Below are 24,751 nucleotides of genomic sequence, written 5' to 3'. Positions count from 1 at the left end.
TTACATACCGGCTTGCCAGGCCTGATGCACAACCTTTAACGAAGGTACGCCCATTCACGCATGTCTCCACGCAGAAGACGCTCTAGCGGAGAATTGAACCGGACGGCGTCTTACTGTGAGGCAACAATGCTACCACAGCACCACCACCGCGGGTAGTGTATTAAAATAAATAAAAACACATATTATTCATATGATTTCTTATTCTACTACTTCCTAAAAGTGCAATATTCAGAAATGAGTCACCACACCATACATGTGCAATATGAACATCAAAATAAATCATACTACAGCTGATGAAGTGCAATATTCTAAGCAATCACAATGTGAAGTTATAGTCTTGCAATACCTACTAATATAATATTGTCTAATGTCTTCTTGTCCAATTGTGGTAATTTATTGTGTTGTTAATATTTTAATTATTACTGTATGTGCATTAGTCTTACTGTCATTCAAACTATGAATTAATTGTTATGTCTTGCAAGGGGACCAAAGCAACATGATTTCATTCAGCTTGCACTGCTGTGTATATCTGATAGACAATAACATTTACTTTGACTTTACTTTCAGTTTGATTATGCACCACAACACAAATTAAAATGGAGATAGATTAAAATATGAGATACTTTATTCTGCAGTGATTCAACATTTAAAGATAATACAGAAATGCCCTTTGAGATCTTTTAGCAGTATGATGTTCTCAGAATGCCATCTAAAACTCAAGAGTTATACACTGTGGTAGGTATACATTCAGAGTGAAGTCTGTATTTAGTTATATGGACTCACAAGATCAGCCTTGGAATCTGAAGCATATTTAATGAGAACTGTTAGTTCTTATACTACTCAGTGTTGTAAACACACTATTCTTACACACATTACATGCCACATTCTAATGCATACTTATTGTGTTTGGTCATGCAAGCATGATACTTCCAGCAGTATAGTCACTGGTTTTATAAGGTCAGTTGTACTGCACATGCAACATTGATCAGTATTCAGAATTATTTCTTTTATAACCACATCAGTCCCCACATTTGCTGGATATAGTCTTCTATGCAGTTTCTTTCTATCTTCTTTTCTTTGGAAGATTTCCACTCAGAACTTCCAGGATCATGTTTTTTATGCAGGACTTTTGCAATTCGGGCAGTTGCAGCCTGACCACCAGCCAGGTTTACAGCATGAGGCCCTATCTGCACACAATAAATGGGAGAGCAAGTTATTTATCAAAACTATAGTGCTACTAATCTTATATGTTGTTTCTGAAAATACTTTATCAGTGTTCTTCATACAAAAGAAAACACATAAGTTATGGTTTGATCTTTTTATATGCATGGTTGAAAGCACAATGACTCTGTAAATGGTGTTTTCTAGACAAAACTATAATTCACACTGATTTAGTAAATTCATGAGTACTTACTAGCATATTCTTACACATTTGAAACCTGATCACTTAGATAAATAAATGTATTAATTCAGATTGTGAGTTAAATTTGATGATTACAGATTGAAATGTGATACCATTGGGGTGGGAAGTGAGACCTGTCTGTTGGCATGTGACATGTGAGGCTAACTGGACTGAAAGAGTGATTTTGACTTCCAAATGTTAAAGGACGAGTATGAGGTTGGAAGATTTGAGGATGAAGTGACCCTACAAGAGCTTGTTTTTTTTGTTTCGTTCAAAATACCAAAAATGCCAGCCCAAGTAGTAATCAGCAGCCCTTTTCCATCAAGAAAAAAATGATTCCAAATAGTGCATGTGCCTCTATAGACTGGATTCTGCTTTACAATATCCTAGACCCAAATGCTGCCTTAGCTATTTTCCCTCTAGCCTTTCTGAGATACAAAGCTCTCCATTCTCAATTTCCCGCAGAAGGCTCAGAGGATAGCAATGCCCCTGACTTGAACACAGACCTCATAACCATGATGCAGGAGAAACACATTGCCTGGAAGGCATGGAAACAAAACCCTACTGATAACCAACTACACCAAACATACCTGACCCATAGAAAAGCAACTGTTCTCTGAGCCTAGGCCATGACTGAAAAGGGTCATCAAAGTAGCCCATCTATTGGGTTAATACATACTAATAAATATTATTCATAGTTTGCATTTCTAATTTCATTCAGTTTTAACAATGTGCGCAATATTTACATCTTTACGTTTCAATTATTTATCCATTTTTTCAGTAATATCTCCGTGTATGTAACATTTGTGTCCTATCAATTACCTGTTTAACTGCACCTTTTTCATATCCAGTGCTCTGCATCACCTTCCTTCACAAATTTCCGTTTTTATATCATGTCTGCCCAAACACCCTTTTTTTCTCTTCCTTGGTATTTCTTCATTTTCATTGAATTTTCTTTAGTTTATAAATTACTTTTATCTTATAGTTGCTATCACCCACATTATGACTTCTAAATTATTTCACTTTATTTCTTGCTTTCTCAACACTGCCTTCCTTCCCTCCAACTCCCACATTTTGTCCTTATAATATTTAACTCAAAACCCATCAATGCCGTCAGCACTTACTTTTCTTTTTCTTTCTGCCACAACCCTAAACAAAGACGGTTTCCACGTTACTTTTCCACATCTCCCCAAATCTTCTGACCTCTCTCTCCATTTTGTTTTTTCAGAATATGTGAATCATGCTTCTTTACATTCACCACACCTCTAGCAACAGTTGTCCTAAACCTTTTTCCATTTCTTCAACCTCTTTCGCACACAAAACAATTTATGTACATTTCTGGTTCAGTTATACCATATCCTGCATGCTCTGTACATTCCTCTAATGTTTTAGAGAATGGGCAAACTGTACAACCAGCACCATGATTGGAAAATGAATGTTCTCCAAAAGGGTATTAAGTAAACAATAATGCCCGACAGAGTGTGTGTTAATGTGTAATTAATGACTGTCAGGGGTGTTATAAGGCCCGATACCACAGGGCCTCAGAACACCCCAGAGCAGGAGTTAATTATACATTAACACACACCCTGGAGGGCATTATTGCACTTAGAGGATGGGCTCTCTGTTAAATTGTTGTGCTTTACTTACTTATTTTTTAAGGACTATATTATTATATATATATATATATATATATATATATATATATATATTTTTTTTTTTTTATGTAAAATAGTTCTTCCGCCTAATGTTTCATACTTTCTGTAGTATATGTTAATGCTGCTGGAGGAAGAATTTTACATCAAAAATAAATAAAAAAAATGATATAGTACTTATGCCCATATGAGGCAAAACTCTGGACATTCTGTGAAATTTTGGAAATTTGAGAGCTATCCATACTAGATCACTCTCATTGTGTCTCTCGATCACACACACACACACACACACACACACACACACACACACACACACACACACACACACACACACACACACACACACACACACACACACACACACACACACACACACACACACACACACACACACACACACACACACACACACACACACACACACACACTCCTCTGCTTTCATACTCACATTCACTTTTTGTCTGGTCCTCATAAAATTTGTGTTTTTTTTGAAGTCTTGTGGCAAATCACCGAGGAGTGAATTCACTAAATAATGAAAGTTATTTGAGTTTCACGCTTTATATCTTTCAGAAAATGTATCGTAATACATGACCTTTTATTGTAGCGTAGCAACTTTCTAAGTTTATAAGAGCAATATTTAAAATTTGTCCCTATATTTGGGGATTTCTCTCCCCATTATTTTTGCCTTTGGTCAGATTTTTCTGTTAAGAAGTTCAGATTTATGCTTGTGTGAGTGAATGGAAGTATAAAACAGAGGAGACTGCATGTGTGTGTGTGTGTATATATATATATATATATATATATATATATATATATATATGTGTGTGTGTGTGTGTGTGTGTCTGTTTGTGCAGATAGAGGCTGTGTATGAGAGATTGAGAATGGGCTCTCTGTAAAATTGTTGTGTTTTACTTATTTTTTTAAGCACTACATTGTTTTTTATATATTTTTGATGTAAAATACTTCTTCCAGCACCATTAGCATATACTACAGAAAGTTTGAAACATTAGCCAGAAGAACTATTTTATATCAAATATATATAAAATGATATAGTACTAAAACAATGAGTAAGTACAACACATAAATTTAACAGAGAGCTCATTCTCTAAGCCAATAATGCCCTCCAGTGGCATTGGGCCTCATAACACCTCTGGGCTGGCATTAATTACACAATAACATAAACTCTGTCAGGCATTATTGCTTACATAATGCATATTCTCACTCATTTCTTTCTTAGTTACATTTGTATCCCCTTTCCTAACTAACACTTAACACGTTTATGCCTCTCTTCTTTTTTATATCAAATTCTTGTACATTAGACCTGCCTTTTGTCTTGTGCCTCCCTCAGTTGTTTTTATTTGCAGCTATCTTTCCCCACCCCCTTCCTTGGCAATGTAGTCTTTCCACTCTACAAATTTTACTTCATGCAATACCATTCTATAGTCTCATTAATCCCATCTAAGTTATATTCTTCAGTTACATCTTCAAAACTTGTAACTTTTCATTTTGCGTTCCCTTCTAGCTGCATTAATAGTCTTATCAAAACAGTTCCTTTCTTTTCTATTTTTCCCTGTTATATATATATATATATATATATATATATATATATATATACTAAAATAATATGACTTTTGCCCTTTCACTAAGTGTGAAAAATCTAATTGTAAGCCTTTCTCCCATTTCCACTATTATATCTTTATAAGGCTTATGCACATCATTTTCTGTTCTCCCCGTAGTACTACTTCAAACCCCCTTTTTTTCCTCCAACAGTCCTTGTTGTATCAAAGGTGTTTATATATTCTTTGATACTTTCTAACCTTCAGCCTCTGATTGCCCTCAAACTGGAACTCTTTCCTTTCCTAGCACTGAATTCCTTTAATTCCACATATTCTGTTTCTCAGGATGTCCCTGTTGATGTACACTATTAAAGGTTAGACCACAATCATCGCCATCCTCATCATCATCATCATCATCATCACAATTATTCTACTCATAAGTGTACCTACCCCCTCCTTCCATTGTATAAACATTTTTATCTCCTGTTTTAATTTTTCCCTTAATTATTATTTCTGTCTGTTTCAATACATCTAAACTGCAAGTTTAGATAAACTTATTCACTTCTTTCCTCATTTGTTTCCACCGCTCTGTTCTCTTTCTGAATCTTTTCTATTTATCATATTTTTTGTATATTGCAGCCAAGTCTGGACTGCCCTTTGAAGCTATAAAATTCTTGTAAATTATAGATGGTGCCTGCTGCATATTCTGTGCCAACAGCATGCAACCATGAGCGAACATCCTAAAGAAGTAATGTCCCCAACAGCATGTAGTCATTAGGGAACATCTTAAAGAAGCACTGTCCCCAACAGCATGCAACCATTAGCGAACATCCTAAAGAAGCACTGTATCTAACAGCATACAACCTTTAGTGAACATCCTAAAGAAGCACTGTCTCCAGCAGCATGCAACCATTAGCGAACATCCTAAAGAAGCACTGTCTCCAACAGCATGCAACCATTAGCGAACATCCTAAAGAAGCAGTGTCCCTCTTGCTTTTTTTTTTTCCTTGGTCAGTGCATATCAGACTTTCCAGGCCTCAGCTTCTGTGACTAGTATAAATGATGGGGAGAATGGACACCTCTTTATTTATAATCTAACTGAGAGTATGTCTGTTCTGCAGACTAATATTGCATGAGAAGGTAAACCCCCATTTTTTATTACTTGTCCCTCTACACCCATATTTCTCCACATCTCTCACCATTATGCTTCCCTTTTGCATGTTTTACTTCTTCATATACAGTTCTCTTTCATTCCCAGTATTGCACTCCATCACTTATAATTCTTCTTCCAGGTCTTTTTTTATTACTTTCAGTGGAATCCATGCCACTTTTTATTCAGCCTGTATATTTCCTCCCCCTGTTATCCACTGCCCTCTAATACCTTAATTTTCATTTTAAATATTTCCTAAATAACAGAGCTACCCATCACTTCCTGCTCCTGTTATATGGAGCAACTTTAAATGCAGATATACGTTTTTATAACTTTATTTAATTATTTCATTTTCATCTGTGCTACTTGTATAAATACCAAATGTACCCACTTCCTGTAAGATTTAGATTATATAGAAATGCTGCAAACAAACAGTGTGGATGAGTTATCATCCTGCACAAGCTAATTATTGGCCTTTCCATCTTGAAAAAAGTGCACAACATGATATGTAGTTTTCTGTAGCTAGGCATTAGTGCATACCTATACACTATCTATCTATCTATCTATCTATCTATCTATCTATCTATCTATCTATCTATCTATCTATCTATCTATCTATATGTTCACTAAAAAATGTTGAAAAACAAAATCTTGAAAACCAAAATCCTGACATTATAATATCTTAACAACCAAAATAATGAAGGACCAAAATAACAAAATCCCAGACTTGTTCCCTGCAACACCCTGGAATGTAAACAGTCAAGACCATATTTTTGTTTAGACTGGATGGAAAATTAAACTCCTAAGAAGAAACAAGAGACATTTCTTCAAAATGACTGTATCTTACAGTGATTTTATGGAATATATGAACTGTGTTTATTACACTTTCAGAAATACTGGGGTATTCTGGAGTCCAGAGAGGTATCCAAAGAAGTATCTCAAGAAGCATTTCTAAAGCAAGGTGGTGAAGAAGAGAGTTTGGATGATCTTTCAAGAAATATATCATCATATCAACTTTCTAGTGTAGTATCATTAGCATCACAGACTAGACTCCCACAGATATTTGAAATGTAGAAACGTGCTTAGAAATCCTATTAAATACTCATAGACTAGTAGGCCCATGAATTGGTATGTATCATAAGAATTAAGTAACTAAAAAAAAGGCATCAGTTTTGACAGTGTTAATCTGTCATACCTGTATATTTATTGAACTGGCAGCTAGATGAAGTTTATATGTCTTTGAACACGTGAAAAAAAAAGTTGAGGTAAATTAGTATATTTTGCAATGTCTGATAGTTTACCTCAAAATGTGGGAACAGTTTTTGTTGATCAAGAAGGGGATACAAAGTTTTTGTTTCTATCTTGAATATACTGGTGTATTTATTTTCATTCAGAGTCCTGTTTCAGTATTGTGTGACTGGGTTATGTAAGGTATCATGACTCTGAAAGCAAATCTGATGAAACTGGAAGCCATGAAACTTGTATCTTGCTTTTCATACTTTTGAATACTAGATGCTACATGTTGTCAATGTTTCATACTGTTGCACCTAGTGACTGTAGTTCCATTGGGAAACTTCATTGTTTATGTGTGTGTGTAGGGAGGGTGGAGGGTAATGGATATTTCTGGAACAGTGTGAATGGTAGGCACATCTTGCCTGTTCTTAACTTCACTTATGAATCATTATTGAACTTCAGTAATAGCCATGAATTGTCCATAATGGACGCTGTTCAAACTCAAGGCCATCCATAATTATACTTGATACAAGATCACATAGAACCAAAGGACAATAATTGATTTTAGTTTCATGTTATTAGATCTGAGACTATATGTTTTAAAAATTCAGATCCAGAAAGATGATGAGCTCCCACCAGATCACAACCTGGTGGTGACTTGAGTCAGATGGCCAGGGCACTGGCTAGCTAGGCCCATAAATCCAAATGTGTAGTTAGGGTATCTGAATAATGTCTAACATATGATTCCATGTTGGGGGGAGTTCAAAACTCACTCTAGAAGAAATCCTCCCCTGGGGAGGTTGAAGGCATGGGTTATGAATTGAATAATCAAGACCTCAATAGCTGAGCTAAGCAACTGAAAAATGGTATTAGTTTTGACAGTGTTCATTTGTGTTGAAATGTAATCGGAGTTTGTCATGCGAATAAACCTATTGCCTGCTAATGGAACTGGAGGAGAAAGAAGCTGTCAACTTAATACCATACAGTGCAAGAAGAGGGTCTCCAGATCTGACCTATAGGTAAGAACAGACCAGGAAGACAGCAACTCTGGCACTCACCAAAGTAAATTTCCAGGCTTGGTATGAGTGTGGTGAGGCTATATAGAATAACTTTTAAATAGCCTCAAGAATGTCTTGCAAACCTTCTCTTGACTTAAGGGAGTGTCATAGATTGCTCAAGCAATATGGGTGAACTAATGCTAAGCTTGACTGGGGTCACTGTAATGAGGTGAAAAGAATATGGTGATGAGTTTCTAAACTTGTCGTGAGGCATGTCCTTATTTGTCTGAGAAGGCAGTGCCAGAAGTAAATGGTGGTATTATTTACATTTCTAAAGAAGATGTTCATGTGGTAGAACAGTACTGTGACAGTAGAGTAGCACGAGTGGATGATATCCAACCAGAAATACTGAAGGCACTGGATGTTATTTGATGTGATGTTTATTTACGTTTTTGTCATTGTGTGGCACATGTGTATAGCATTTCTGGACTAACAAACTGGTGGCAAGGATATAGGTTTCATATATAGGGGAATGTATTCCTATTATAGAGGGATCACAATACTTAGGCTGACCTTAAAATATTGGATGACATTGTAAGAGGTGCTGCAGAAGTGCAGGTCCCAGGTCTACTGCTGTTGCTGTGGGCCATTTGTGCACTTTGTTTATAGAATGAGAGCTGAGTCAGCATTCACATATATTAAACTGAATATGCTGAAAAGGACCAAAGGATTCCACCAACAGTGTCTTGCCTGTACTCCTGTTCATGATTTCATGTATAGGATTTCAAAGCACAGTTGAGGTTTACAGAGTAACCAGTCTGGGAACATGAAAGTTGTCTCCACAGTTTGCAGACAGCATTGCCTCTTTGTCCTAACTGTCTGTGATTTCTATTATGCAACAGAGCAGTGTGCTGTTGAGTGTAAAACTGTTGAGATGAAAATCAGTGCCTCCAAAACAAAGGTCATAATTATCCCCTTAAAAAAATGTAGATTGCTAGATTGGGGGGGGGGGGCAACTACCTCATGTGAGGAATGTTAAGTATATCTGGGTCTTTTTTACAAATAAGAGTAGAAGGGATCTCAACAGCAGATTGTTGCAGTGGTGACAGTACTACAGGACTGTTGGGGGGGGGGGGGTAAACAAAGATTAAGTTATAAAACAAAACTCTCATTTTAGCAGTCACTCTGTGTATCCAGCCTCACCTATTGTCATGAGCCTTGGATAGTGATGAAAAGAATGAGACTGCAGATAAAATTAAAGGAAATTAGATATTTTCTACAAGCTCAATTTGCTTATTCCCCCTTGACATATTGATTGGCTTAGACATTTGGGAAGATCTCAGAGTAAAACCTATGCTCCTCTTAGTTTGTTAAGAATCAGCTCAGGTCACTTGAGTAGCAAGCGAGGATGTCCCTGACTGCCTCCCTTAGTAGATGTGGCATGGATCACTCACTGAATGGAGGTTCCAAAACAGACCCATGCCACAATAGAAAGATTGTCCCCTGGATTTACTATTCCTCTGTACAGGACTAGCTTAGTCCTGCACGGATGCAGCCATTTAGGAGCAGAATGGCAGTGCGCCATGCATAGTAATGAGGTGCGCTGCCTGAGCTCCTAGTCTTACACAGAGTGTGTAAGAGTGCAGGGGGCGTGTCTGAGAGCAGAACTCTCAGAATATACATGCCCCTACAATGAAGAACAGCAGAAAATGGTAAGAAATGAGCGAGACCACTCATAGGTGCCCACATATCCCCACCAACAGTCCCCTTTGTGTACAACAGCAACAAAAGTATATATAAATAAAATGAAAAAACCCTTCTAATTTAAAAAAAAAAATCCAAGTACAGCTAACCGTAGGTGTGCAGGTGTGCCTATCACTTAGCTACGGTTAATGCAGCTTAAATTTCTGAAGAGGATAACAAGGAAAATATATGCAAATGAAGCAGCATAGCAATAATGTAGTGAGCAGAGCATTCGCCTTACGAGCAGGCATTAATGGTTCGAGTCCCAATGCAGCGCATTCCATTTTCCATGGCAAAGCACGTTATGACTAATATTTATGTTGCATACCCCACTAAATAACATATTTTTATGAACTGGAGTACTGCGGTAAATGCACATGTGAGGTGTTAGTGTCATAATGAAGAAAGCACTAGTAAGCAGATTTAAGCATCAATAAGCAGTAGTAAGCATATTTAAGCACTAGTAAGCAGGTTTAAGCCTGTTTGTGCAGGGGTAAGCAATGCACACACAGGTTAAGCAAATATGAAGCTAACTCCCTGTAAGCATATGTAACCAGAGGTTAGCATTGCTTACCCTTGCTCAAACCCACACAAACCCGCTTGCAACTGCTCAAAAGTGCCTTAATTACTCTGTATCCAACGGCCCTTGTTCTGCCCAGCAACAAAATAAGCAAACCTGCAGGTCTTGAATCCAGGACCTTACACACCATAGTCACTGTAGTTAACCACCAAGCCATTGCAGAAGTACAGAAGAATGAGGTATCAGCAAACACGTGTTCACCATAGTAAAACCAAACTGAATCTGTAAAGGAATCAGTATACAGACATATGTGCTTTAACCCACTGCATAACATAAATATGTGAACCAGAGTACAGCAGTAAGGCCAGAAGTCAGGTGTAATTGTAATAGAGTGTTGAAGTCCCCAATAAAATGCAAGGACCTCATACAGTGTACGTACATATGAATCATGGATACCAGGCATACATATAAGGTGTAATGAATAATAACTCAATGCCAGAAACGAATTATAATGCAAAGTTTAATGTAAGCAATGCTAAACATTGCACAGGCCAGCTTAGTAGATATAAGCAATGTGTAGGCCAGCTAACCCAATGTGCCCAGTGTTATACTCCTTTAAACAATGCCAAAGCTAGGTAAGCAGGTTTGCCCATAGACTAGCCTTTTCAAAACTGGCCAAATCATGGAAAAGTGCAGGAAATCGGCCCTACTTAAACCCAAGAGGCAGAATACATCTCATATCTGGTTGTAGCTTACCCTTGCAGGTACAATGGCAGTAAGGGGAGAAGGTGTGTGCTTTCGGGTGCAGTGCTGGTTCATCCAGGAGTCCAAACTCATGGCAGGACTCCTTGTCAAAGACCATGATCAGAGACTGCTGCAGGGCCAGTTCCAGGCTCCCAAAATAAGGCGGAGGCATGGGGCTGTCTCACCCATGACCTCACCAGTGCCACTGGCATACCCGGAACTGGTGAGCAGGTCAGGCATCACTATGCTGACCTGAAGCAGTGTAAGGGGGACTTCTTGGAGGAGTGACTCCAAGAGGCTAGAGCGGCAGGGGATGTTCCAGTTGTGTGTAAGTATCACCCCAGTATGTGTGTAATAATTGCCAGCTCATGTATATCATGGATAGGTATGGCTAAATATTCCTCTTATGTCCCCAACAGCTGCAATGGAGTGGACTGCGAACCAGGAGGACCACGTTAGTTACCTGGTGAGGTTGCCACGTGAGGCAGTTCAGTAATACTCATGCATTTACTGTCATAGGAAAGAAAACTAAAAGTAATAGGAAATAAATTGCCTGTATAAAACTTGTACTGTTCAAGGCAAGTACTGCATACACTAGTGAATATGGCAGGAAGAGTCCCATATTGTTTGTATGTCAATAAAAGTGTAATAGCCTAACAATAAAGGTCTAACTGCTAGACTGCATGTGTATACTCTGGTATCATATGGTAATGTAGATTTGCAATCAAGTAATAATACAGTTGTATTAAGCATTGTTACCCACACCGTGCACCATAAATTGAATGTGTAGAAATGCCTGTATATGACAGGTGTAATCCCCAGAGGCCATTTAGTACAACTGAGAGACACATAGACAGTAAACAGGGAAAATGCAGACAACAAAACCTGAATAGCACATGCAACTGATATGTGAACTGTTGTTTTTTTAGCACACACAGCCATGGTTCTAATCCTGCCAGTGGTAGTAGTCTGCATACAGAATTGTACCCCACAACTGTACAGATATGTCCAGAATGTCCAGTAAAGTGGCCCATATCTGTTGCCTATCAACCTATCCCCCTGGGAAATCAGTGGGATGATCCCAGACATATAGGCAGCAAACAGGAAATACAACTGATTGACACACATCAATGAGAAAAAAGCTGGCACACTAGCAACTCCCCAATACCTTATGAGACTAAGAAGCCACATATGTCCCATTTACACCCCAGCTTGTCAAGCTGTGGTCAGAGTGTGTACAGTAACAGAGTGAGATGTATGTGCATAATAGTAATGTGGAATCTGGTACTGTGTGTGGGAACATTCAGGTAGTGCTAATAAACATTTCTCCCACAGATCTGTCAGATACCAACACTGGTACTGTTCACGTTGGTATTGTATGGCATTGCAACTGATGCAGTTACTCTGAATAATGAGGTATTACACATCACTGTCACTCACACTGTCCTACAACATATAACTGTCTAGGAAATCTGTATAAGAGTGTTATAATACATGGTCAGATTGCAAAAGCACAGGGGATTAAAAAGACAGAAAGCAGATAGGAGATATGCAGCAATATCTATATAGCAGACACAACTGTAATGGACAGTATTTAAGTTGTAGTAGACACATCCATGGTCTGAATCCTGGGAGTGGAAGTAGGCTGCATACAGAATCATACCCCACAACTGTACAGATGAGGCCAGAATGTCCAGTATATGGGACCATATCTGCTGCCTGTCCCCCTGTCCCCCTGGTAAGTCTGTTGGATGATCCCAGATGTATAGCCAGCAAACAGGGAATACAAGTGATTGTCAAACATCTATGAGAACACACCTGTCACTGTAGCAACCCCCGAAACTGATAGGATAGTAATATTTCAAGTATGTCCTGTCTACACTCCCATGTTGTCAAGCTGTGACCAGAGTCTGTACAGTAACAATTGAGATATATGTGCATAATATTAATTTGTAATCTGGAACTTTGTGTGGCAACAGTCAGGTAGTGCTAAAAAACATTGCTCCCATAGGTACATTGGATACAAACACTGTGCTGGGAAATAAAGACCATTATAACCTGTACTGGTACTGTTCACTCTGGTATTGTAGGGAATTGTGAGCGTTGCAGTTCCTCTGAATAATAAAGTATCACTGATCACTATCACCCACACTGTGCTACATAAATGTGTAGGAAAGCATGTATATGTGTGTGTCATGCCACTAAAGGTGGGAGAGGGGAATATTCTAGATATGTCTCAGCATATCAGCATGTTCATAGGTTCATAGATTAGTACTAGGCTAACTGCCCTTGTGGGCCATTTTAAGCCTAGCCAACTACCCCATGTGAGACTCAAACCCTGCATCTTGTGTCTGCAAGGTAAACATCTTAACCATTATGCCATCCTCCCTCTCACATGTGGTCAACACATGGCCAGAGTTTGTGCAGAAAGAGTTGGATAGCTATGTGCAGAACATCAACCCGGAATCTGAGAGTATGTGTAGAAACAGTTGGTGTTAACAAACATTCCCTCCACAGGTGTACCAGGTAAGAGGTGTATACTGCAGGTAAAACCAGTTCATGTGTAATGATGACGACAGCTATATCACTGTCCAAAGTAAGGCTATAGGGTAATGTAGTAAGACTTGTATGGTACAGATAACAGCACTGACTAGAAAAGTAATGTGGACTACAGGAATATACTAGTTGTTAATTGACATCTTTCTCTTCCCCCACCATATCTCCAACAATAATCAACATACCCACCCCAACTGGTATGTAATGACACCTATGTTCTGATAATGTCCAATTGTTTGATAAATATTTTAATTGTTCCCATGCATGTGCTATATTGAATTATTCCTACATTGGTGGCATGGTGCCATCAATGTACCCGCATGCTGTTCTTATTACCACTGTGGTCCCATATATGTATGTGTTATGTTTGCTATGCAGCTGTTCCATATCTGGTGTCTGGGTTAATGGGAATATCTCTGCATGCTCTTATACCTAACCCTGGAGTGTGTTGACTATTACTAACCCACATATGATGATGAAATCTAAACAGTATAGCACGTTTGGGAAGGCCAGTCCCAGTGGACCCACCTGTCCCACCTCAGCTGGCAGTGGCACTGGGCACCAGCATGTCTGGGGCCCAAACTGGGACCTCCCTCTCCATTGGTCCTGCACCACCTTCGGGTAGAACCGCCTCAGGGGATGGGGCTCACCCCCCCCTGGAGTGGGTGCAAACAGGCACCTGTCACCCGTCACCAGGTCGGGGTCATGGTGCGTAGAGAGATCAACCAGCAGTTTGGTGATCTTCTACGTCAGCTCAAGGGCTGTGTGTTGGGATTAGAGAGTCAGCCTGGCTCTGCAACTCAGCCCACTGCACAGTCACATTCGGGGCTGTGAAGGTGCAGTGGTGACTGCCCATAGGTGGGGACCTCAGTCCTACTGTTTCCACTAGGGGGCTCATGGGCGTCTGATTTCCCAACACCCCTCCCCATCAAGGTATTTACCCCCCACATGTTTTATATACCACCCCTGTATGCATCTTGTTTGTCTTGTCTGTTAACCTACGCAACCTACCTCCGCAAATATACCTACTACCCCTCCCCAACATCCCACTCTCACCTGAAAAAAAAGGGCAATCTGTTCCCACAAAATAATCTCACCCCATATACATATATACATGTATATATATATATATATATATATATATATATATATATATATATATAGAGGTATATACGGACATACATCTGTAGATAACAGAGGAATTAACAAAAACATATATGTCCACATGCACTGTTAATGGGGTTGAGAGGCCCCAAACAATATACATCTTGTACAAATAGGTATACCCCCCCACAGCCAAACATGTCCACCCTGCAATACACTACCAAATGTTGCAGATCCTATAACCAGGACCTGACACGACATGGGCACAAGATGTTAACAGCACTACATCTCACATGTATGATGTCAGGCTGATATTGGTAACATATCATGCAGTACCGTCTGGTTCTCATAGGAAATGTAGAATATGGAAGCTATCAACATCCCCAGGATACATATTCACAGGCACATATATGCAGATACAGATATACATATATATATAGATATATATATATGTGACTACACATACACATGCAGATATGTACAGTAAGATACATATTTAGAAGGTGCACACAATATTTAACAGCCACTATGCCTACAGTTAACACCTTAACAACTGGACACTGTATGAGCTACCCATACAAATGACAATCATTGCCTGCAACATATACCCACAGAGAGGTCATAGGATATACCACCACACACAGGTTTGCATAAATGGAAAACCTTTATTTGTGTACTATTACAGTTTTATATGCCATGTCATATAGCTGTTCAGACACTGACATCCATATAAACAGAGTAGTGCAACTGTGAAACAGTTATACTAATACAGTAGTCTGGAAAGGTTCACAAATGTTGCTGTCCAGGCCAAGCTCTTCAAATAGTACAATAGTTAAGACAGACTCGGCCACAGGATACCAAACAATCAACAGTAAGTAAGCAGGTGTATAGTTCAGCAGCCTCTATATACATTCTGTACACAATCACTAGGTGGTAAAGACTTCCGTTGATACAATGGGATGGAACCTTTACAAAACAAGGCATAACTGACGCCATCACAAGCACACTGACAAACAGAACAGCCTGTATGGCAGGAGGCAGTAGGCCTGCATTAACCCAATTTATGTAACTAATTTAAATATAGGTGAATTGTATGGTACTGTACATCCAGATACCTTAAGGCAGCTCACCCCTGATACCCCCACATTTTGTAACAGCCTAGGTTATTTATGGTGCATCCCCCCCTAGATTCAGTAATACAGGGCCATATACCACTGTTACATACACTGGCCTCTGGAGTGCATAAGGGCACACATTTATTGTGTAGGTGAAGCCCACACATATATGGCCCCAGCCCCACCGTATGTGTGGGGGTACAACAGCAGTAGACTGATGGCAGGAATGGCAGCATGATATACTCACAGCCCACTACAGAACAATCCCTGACAGCATGTTATATGTGCAAAGCTTGGTATGTAGGTGGAGGACAGAGGCTGGAACACAGGCCCATATGTAGAAAACTGTTGCCATACACTAAGCAAGTCACTGGTGTTACGGGATAGTCTGCAACATATCCTTAGTCAGGGATTTGAGGTTAGAAATTTAAATGGATGTAGCCATGTACTGATAGCACTCAACACACACACACACTGCCAGTGAAATATCTGACAAAGGACCTATGTGGTGGACAGACAAAACATGATAGACACACCTCTGGCCATCAAGAGAATAGGCCCACAGTTCAGACCTATGCAGACAGACTGCGTCCGAAGGTAAACTAGCATGTACACACAAGCTCTGTAACACCAGTACTGTACAAATCATAACACAACTCTACTCACACTCTGTCTGCAGTTCTTGAACCGCCTACAAATATGTAGCTGGCCTGAGTGTGCAGGTTCTCCTGTAAGAGGTATTGTTACCTGCTGTCTGTAACACTGATGCCCACACACAGGAAGTATGTCCATCACACAGGAAAGGAAAAGGGACTATGCCCACATGATGTAGGGATTTATAGTAGGTGGTTGCCATAACAGTGGTTATTGGAAGTACTATACAGCAAGCTGAATGCAGTTAGCAAGTGGAGGACACTGAGTGGTGCAGAGGCCATCACCTGATCATGTGCATCACCTACTAAAGCCATGCTACAATCTATTCAAACCAGCTCAATCCATTTACTGGTGAGAGAGAGAGAGAGAGAGAGAGATAGAAAGAGAAAAAAGAGAAAGAAAAAAAAAACTTAAAAAAAAAAAGCCTAAGGCAAAGGCATTTATTCAGCATTCATTCATCAAGGCATCATTCCCACAATAGGTATGTGAAGTATATATACATGTATTATAATGTAGTACCTGGTCCATAATAAAAGGATATATAATGTGGAATGATTTATATGTGCCATCTGGTGTTGTTGTGATGATGTTCAACTGAAAGACTGCTATGGACAATAGTGTCTGTCCCTGTGGGTAGTGGGCCATAGCCGTCAACTGTGCAGGTCAGCACTGACTGACAAGATGTAAGCCATCATAGTGTGTGTTGTGTAATGGGAAGTATGTATATTATGTGGCCAATAGCTGGTGGTGGAAGTAATGCCATTATGATGGACACGTGGGACCCACTACCCACCACTGGCAGGATACTCAGGTTAATCTGTAATGTAGCATGCTGGAATGCCATAGGTGTGTAATAGGGTTACCTGCAATTGGGTCCTACATATATCCCCCTAATGTCAGGCCATGTCCATATGCGGCACCTGTCTGTATTGACGCAAGGCAGAACAGTGCAGCTGTGCAGGAAGGTGTTGTGAGATTGTGGAGCTGATGTCTGAATGTACCCCACATATAGGTATGCATATGCGTACATATGTCACATATATAATATATAAAGATATATATGCATATCAGCATGTATGTCCACAAATATACAGATACCCATGTGTAGACATATATATATATATATATATATATATATATATGCACATATATACATCACATATATCTACACATATATAGATATATACCTATATGCACGTCTACATATATACAAACACACACACAAACATATATGTATGTAAAGACATATCCCCTATATTACTACCACAGTGATGCATGTTATGTGCGAGGCACCAGCACACATAGCAATACACAGATATCTACAGCTGGCAGTGTGTGCAACATGGGTGGGTATGTCACATGTTAGTCCCTTGTTGGGACCACATTGCCCCCATCTGTGAAGTATACAATGGGAATATGGGGAAGTATGGCAGGTACACTTGTGGAAGTGGTCAGGGTTGGTAAATATAAAGGACAGTCTACAGGGGTGGTATGTGACACATGTGGTGGGTAAACACCCTGGATGGTGTGTGTGGTCTGTGATGTGGATGACCCATGGGCCCCAATATGGGCACAATGGGAACAAGCCTTCCACCCACTGCTACTCACAACAGCAGTCCATGTGCTGAAGGTGCCTGGTCTGGAGGCTGAGCAGGAGGAGCATGTTGGCTCTGTGAATGTGTACTGGGTGCCTCAGACTGATGTAGCACATCCCACTTGTCTGTGGAGCTTGGTATGGAACAGACCCTAGACCTGACCCCAGGGACAGGAACATGTCTGTGTGTGCCCCAAGGGGGGGACAACATCCCCTGGGTTGGTTCTACCTGATGGTATTGCTGGACCAGTACATGAGGAGGGCCCCAGGTTGGGATACACATGTGATGTGGCCAGGTATCATGGGCAGATGGAGAGGTGGTTCTGCTGGCCAATAGAACATATACATGTTACTGCATCACTGTTATAGAACATATGTTGGTACTAATAGTCTACACAATCCCGGTACATGTCCAACAGCATGCATAGATATCCCCAATAACACAGAATGTCAGATGTGCAGCAATCCCAAAGCAGACATACCACTGGCATATATGGAACCATAGTGGCTCTGACAATGGCATGCAGGTGAATAGTCTGTAACAGGCCAGCAATGATAGTGTCCACACAGGGGACATGGCTACAGTTACATAGCAGAAAGTGTGGTACAATACAATATCTGTCCCACTGGTAGGTAAGCTGTAGCCATACCTAATGAGTTGTGTGTACAGTTTGTTGAAGCTGATATGGTGGGGGGGGGTGATAGAGATGTGTATTACGAACCGTGGTAACCTTGCTGTATGAGTTGCTCAGACCTGTGTCCATCTTTACGTCTTTCAGCCAAGATGTCACATGCACGGTTGCCCACCTATTCACAAGCAGAGAATGATGTGGTGATATCACACTTGATCCAGCACTACACAGTGCTGTTTGGCAGGGCTGCACATGAGCAGCAGGTGCGAACCACCCTGTGGAACGACCTAGTCCACAGGGTCAGTGATGTCGGACTGCACAACTGCAGTTATGAGCAGGTCCAGCATCATTGTACTGACCTGCTTCTCAATGCCCATCGGTGTGCTGCTGCAGTCCGAGGGGTCACCTCACCAAAGAGGGGGCCATGCCATTCATCTCCCCAACACATGTGGAGGAGCTCCTGGCCAGTCTCATGACACCTGCTTGTCCGGCCAGCTGTCAACCTCTGGACACCTTTGTGGAGGTGGGTGTCACCCACACACCGGCTGAGGAGTGTGCAGGTAAGGACACAAGGCACATCAGTAGACCACTGTTGTGTATGCATTCACATTGGTACAGATAGATCATGCATATCTGACATGACATAGATATATTGTGTTTCTGCATTGTACTGATAAACAGATATTCAGATGTGGTAGCATCGTGGGTATGTACCATTGATGTATTGTAATACTGCACCTACCTTGTAGCACTGCCACAGGTGTGGCCACTGACATTGCATCTCTCACCCACTTATGTAGGTCCACCAAAGCAGCAGCCTGTAGCTGGTGAGTATGTTTTATGTAGATGCTTGCCAACACATTGGGCATGTAATGGCAATGGCATATTCCATTTACACATCTAACACACCTACCCTGAATGCATGATGTACATGTGCATGTATTGTTGCTGTGAAATGCACGGTCTCACAGGGATGACCATGATGGGGTATTGGAAGGGTATGTCAGACACCTGCATGGTAACTAACATCCTGACATTGTGAAATGTGTCCACAGGGAGTAACATACTGGTGGTAGACATGGCCTACAGTAGGGACATGTTTGGAACAACACCCTTATACAGTGCAACACCAGTGTATATACCTGTAGGACAATAGCAACTGCTGAAGGGATACATTATGGCATAAGGCATTACAGTAGTCCACATTATCAACTGAGTCTAGGCTGCAACATGTGGTGTTCAGTGTATGAGACACTGCAAAGTGACACACGTGTGTAGGGCTTATTTGTCATGCATCTGCATAAAGGCTGAAGGAGGGGGGGTTTCAGCATGATACACCAGTGCACTGCAGCAGGGATCCTAAGGATGCTAGGAATGGCTATATCTGCACATAGTCAGGTTCCAGATCTGTGGCAGCTGTAACCCTAACCACACAGCAATAGTGATGGCAGTGTGTGAACACCACGGGATGTGCACAAGAGTAGATCTTGCAATCATGCAGAATAGGGGACATGTGTAGGGCAGACTGAACCAACACTGGCAAATGCAGATGGCCCACGCTGGTATACCCCTGCCAGGAGTAGTGACTGCTGTAGTACACACAAGAGGTGCGATAAACCATCATGGTAAGGGTGTTCACACATACGCCCACACGGTGTGTATGCATTGCGGTCAGCAGCCGCACATCTAACACAAGCTGCAGACACTGCATGTGAAAGTACAGGACAAATGTCACATATCAAGCTTGTGTACTGCTAAGATATGCGGTGATGTGGTCCCATGGCAGATCAAGGACGTGTGTGTCAAATCAATAAAGGTGTGTACACCCCCCATAGCCATGGTATACTCTGATGGTTGTCAATGTAAGAGTATTGGAGTGGTCATACATGGTCTGTTGATGTTGACAGCTGTAAGTCAGGCACCAGGCATTCACCAATGACAACTGTCCACATATCATCCCAGGTATGTGTTGCTGAAAAACATTGGGGGCTGTGAGGAGTAAAGTTGACATTACTGACACAGTACTATACATTCCAAAATAGATTGTACACCTGTGAGTTGTGGTGCACAGTACATGGCAGGGTGCAAAACAGGTACACAGCAATACTGTGTACATGGGTGCAGTGGTATCCAGGGGAAGGGGCATCACCTAGTGACACAGCACATGCATCACACACATGTATACTGTTGCTAGCATGGATTGACTATAGCTGAACTGCATGCTGTTCTGTACCATATGTTATGCATGCTGACAGATTGGTAATAGGAGGACTGTGTGTACTATCATTGTGCAACCTCACCTGTATGTGTGTGTGTGTGTGTGTGTGTGTGTGTGTGTGTGTGTGTGTGTGTGTGTGTGTGGGTGTGTGTGTATGCATCCTGTTGGTTAGTTAGGTTGTCTGCAGGGTCACTCTGGTGAAGTGGAGGGAGGTAAATGCATGTAGGATGTGTGTGTGCATGTGTGTGTTTGTGTGGGTGGCCATGTATGCACATGTGTGATTGTGGGGTGTTCATACAGCTGTACCTCCCTTTTGGACTGTGCAGTACATGGACATGGACTGCCACATTACACACCAGGAATACCTGTCATGTGTGTAATCACAGGACAGCAAATAGTATAATATGGTCTGTAGCATGGAACAGGCATCCAGAGGGAAGGTAGACACCAGGTACACCCTTAATATTGCAGTCAGCAGAGAGGTCACCTACAACCCACATATGCAGCACTACAGATGCATTGGGGAAGTACTAGTCAACACCAGGGAGTGTATCCAAATATTACAGTTGTCACATGATATGCTGAAGGAGCAGCATATCTGGCATATACTGAGCATTACATACACATGACACACCAGTGTGAGATATTACGGATACAACATAGTAGCCAACACATATAGGGGCCATGCACATCATGTCCGGACATACAAAGGGTGCATACTGAATGACAGCAGTGAGGCCATGTAAAACCACTACACACAGGTCAGGCAGGTAAAGTAGCAACAGGCCTTGTGTTGTGGCCGCTTGTGTGGGCGTTTAGAGGAATGACATGTTAATGAGTGTTATCAATGTGTGTATGTTAACAAGTGTGATGCAGGTTGGGGTAACACATGGACATATATGTGGGACTGTCTGTAAAGCCATGGACAGGTAGGTATTACGTGTGTGTGTGTGTGTGTGTGTGTGTGTGTGTGTGTGTGTGTGTGTGTGTGTGTACTGTTAGACAATGCTGTACAGGTTTTAAAGTGTGTTTATTGCTTTCCCCCACAGGTAGTGAGGTGGGTCAGAGTCCCTCCTGCATTCCTGCATGCAATCTGATGTTGGTGTCCATACAGACACCGAAGATGATGACAGTACTGTTGAGTTACAGGTGGGGTTGTCAAGGTCTGACAGTGCACCAACATTTGACATCTCCTTTTTAGCCATCCCAACCCCGCACACAGTTTCAGTGCCTACACATACCCCATCACCAGTGGCTATAGTGGAGGAACAACTGGCGTTTGGTGGATGTGCTCAGGGAAATGTGGTTACCATGCCTACTGTGTCCGGTCACAGCAGGCATATCTGGATGGCCGACAGGGCACCACATAGGTGGATGTCCAAGGGTGGTCTTGGTAGGGCCGATGGACATCATGCTCCTGGCAGAGGCAATATAGCTGGTACCAGCAGGTGCATGTTTCAGGCTGTAATGGTGAGGCAGGCACATATGGAATGTTACGCAAGACAGGGCCTGAGGCTGCAGAAAGCTGCTCTTGCATCTGTAAGCGACAACCTCCGTGAACTGTCGGGTGCCATCCGTGCTTATACCGAGCTCATGGATAGACAACATGATGAGATGATGGCCCTCATCGGTCGTGATGTATCTGTGCTTCAACGTGTAGTGGGGATTCAGTGACACCCGTGTGGATGTGGGCCAGCAACACTAACATCTGGCAGTCAACGTGGACATGCTAGGACACCAAGGGGCTCCTGTAGTGGCAGTAGCATCCCCGGCAGTGTGGGGGGTGTGCTGTCCACACCACACCACAGCAGACCACATGCATGTGGTCCTGGTCAGTCCCAGGAGGGACCTGGTACAAGTGGACAATTGTCATCAGCAGGTGAGAGTCACACATCGAGGCCTGTACCTGGACATGCCAGTGGATCCCATGTCAGGCACAGCCCACGTGTCCATGGCCAGAGGCAGTGAACTGCACACCATTCCAGGTATGGTCTGCAGCTGTCCATAAACACCTGTGTAGGGCAGCCACATGGCAGAACTGTGTACATGCATACCCACACACTATGCAAACACACCTAGGGCAACCCCATACCTACACACACATAACCTCGCCCAGCTCTCCACAGTACACCCCTCACCCACACACATGGTGCCAAATGTATGGCTCACCCTCGACCTCTGGCTAACCAACATCACACCCTGTGCATATGATGGTAACTATGCCACATCCCTGTTATCCATACTATCAATGGAGGGACAGGCTGATATGGTTCTGATGCACTTGGTGACTGTACTATAGTGTACCACAGTACTGCAGTGTAACATGTTGTAGGGAGTAGAGTGTAATGCATATATGGCAGGTAGCATATCCGTCCAGCAATGATACAAAAAGGCCTCACTGAAACGGACAACTGGTGCCGTAGTCACGGCCTTAAACTAAATGCCAAAAAATGTATAGTTATCCCTTTTGGAAAAAACAAAGTACCCACAAATTATCACATAGACAGCAACCCACTGAGTACGGAAAAAGTAATCAGAGACCTAGGGACCCAAGTAGACAGTGACCACTCATTTGACACCCACGTTGCCAAAGTGGTTAGAAAAACATTCTACCTTGCACACCTCATCATGAAGGGTTTCACATCCAGATCCAAGGATGTCATTGTACCCCTATATTCCTCCCTCATCAGACCCATGATTGAGTACAATGCCCCATTTGGTATGTACCTCACCCGGCACTTGCAACAGCTGGAGAGACCACAAAAGTACCTCACCAAAAGGATCAAGGGTCTCCAACATATGTCTTATTCTGCCAGACTAAAGAAACTTCAGCTCTATTCAGTAGCATACCGCCTGCTCAGAGGTGATCTCTGCCTGATACAAGGCCATGTCCAATCAGGATCTGATGGACATGCTCCACCTCAAAAATCCAAATCCATCAGGACCATGAGAGCTAAAGACTTAAACCTCGGCACAAGTATGAATAGGACATGCTGGAGGGATAGATTCATAACCCAGAGGCTTCCCATGCTTTGGAACAGGATCCCAGTTCGTATTAGGCAGAGCCCCTCACTGACTCTCTTCAAGAGAAATCTTGATGAGTGGATGGGAGATCGTAACTTTACCCCAGGGGTCACATCTGTGTCACTGCTAGACAGGGGCACAGTAAACTAATTCTATTATATAAGGGGACCTTCACTGTGTCACTACTAGACAGAGGCACATCATTCTAGATTTTATCTGTACATTTTTGTACCATTTCATGGGGTGGCAAAAGCCACATCACTATGGCTAGGCTTACAAATGCCCCAGGGCAGATAGCCTAGTACTATACTATGAAACTATGAAACTATGGTTATCCATTTGTGTTGTAGGTGTACATGTGTCAGCACTTTGATGCCTTGTGCATATGATGATTCCTGTGCCACATCCATGTCATCCATACCATCAATGCAGGGACAGGCTGATGGTTATGATGCACACGGTGACTGTACAACAGTGTACCATAGTACTGCAGTGTAACATGTTGTAGGGAGTAGAGTGTGATGCATATATGGCAGGTAGTGTAGCTATTCAGTAATGATGCCTTATAGCTGTTAGTAACACTGGTTGAAAGTGGTCTCTATAATGTTATCTATTTGTGTTGTAGGTGTGCATGTGTCAGCATGAGGATGGTCTGCATTCATATTCCACAATGGGGTATGTCACTGCGGTGACACCATGGCTGTGACATATCTGGGGTACAGTTGAACACGTCACAGGTTACTAAACCGGTTATTGCCTGTGCCACATGGATGGGTGGCCCCTGAGGTGTGTATACCCTGCAACCTGATGTAGACCCATCCACATAAACGCACACTGTTACATGGCAACACTGGGA

The 24,751-nt window shown here is 41.7% G+C and overlaps 1 protein-coding gene across 1 annotated transcript in view; it reads right to left on the bottom strand.

Moving 5' to 3' along the window:
• Window positions 1-634: 634 nt before the first annotated feature.
• LOC122803455 overlaps window positions 635-24,751 on the bottom strand; it is a 726,176-nt gene continuing 702,059 nt past the window's right edge. The window contains exon 10 of the mRNA XM_044073073.1: window positions 635-1,187. Within this exon, the coding sequence (XP_043929008.1) occupies window positions 1,008-1,187 (180 nt within the window). The 3' untranslated portion in view covers window positions 635-1,007. The remainder of the gene's footprint in view (window positions 1,188-24,751) is intronic.

This window comes from Protopterus annectens, chromosome 5.part1, assembly GCF_019279795.1.
Source record: "Protopterus annectens isolate FY-2018-M chromosome 5.part1, PAN1.0, whole genome shotgun sequence".
NCBI lineage: Eukaryota > Metazoa > Chordata > Ceratodontiformes > Protopteridae > Protopterus > Protopterus annectens.
This window is presented reverse-complemented; position numbering and strand designations above follow the sequence as displayed.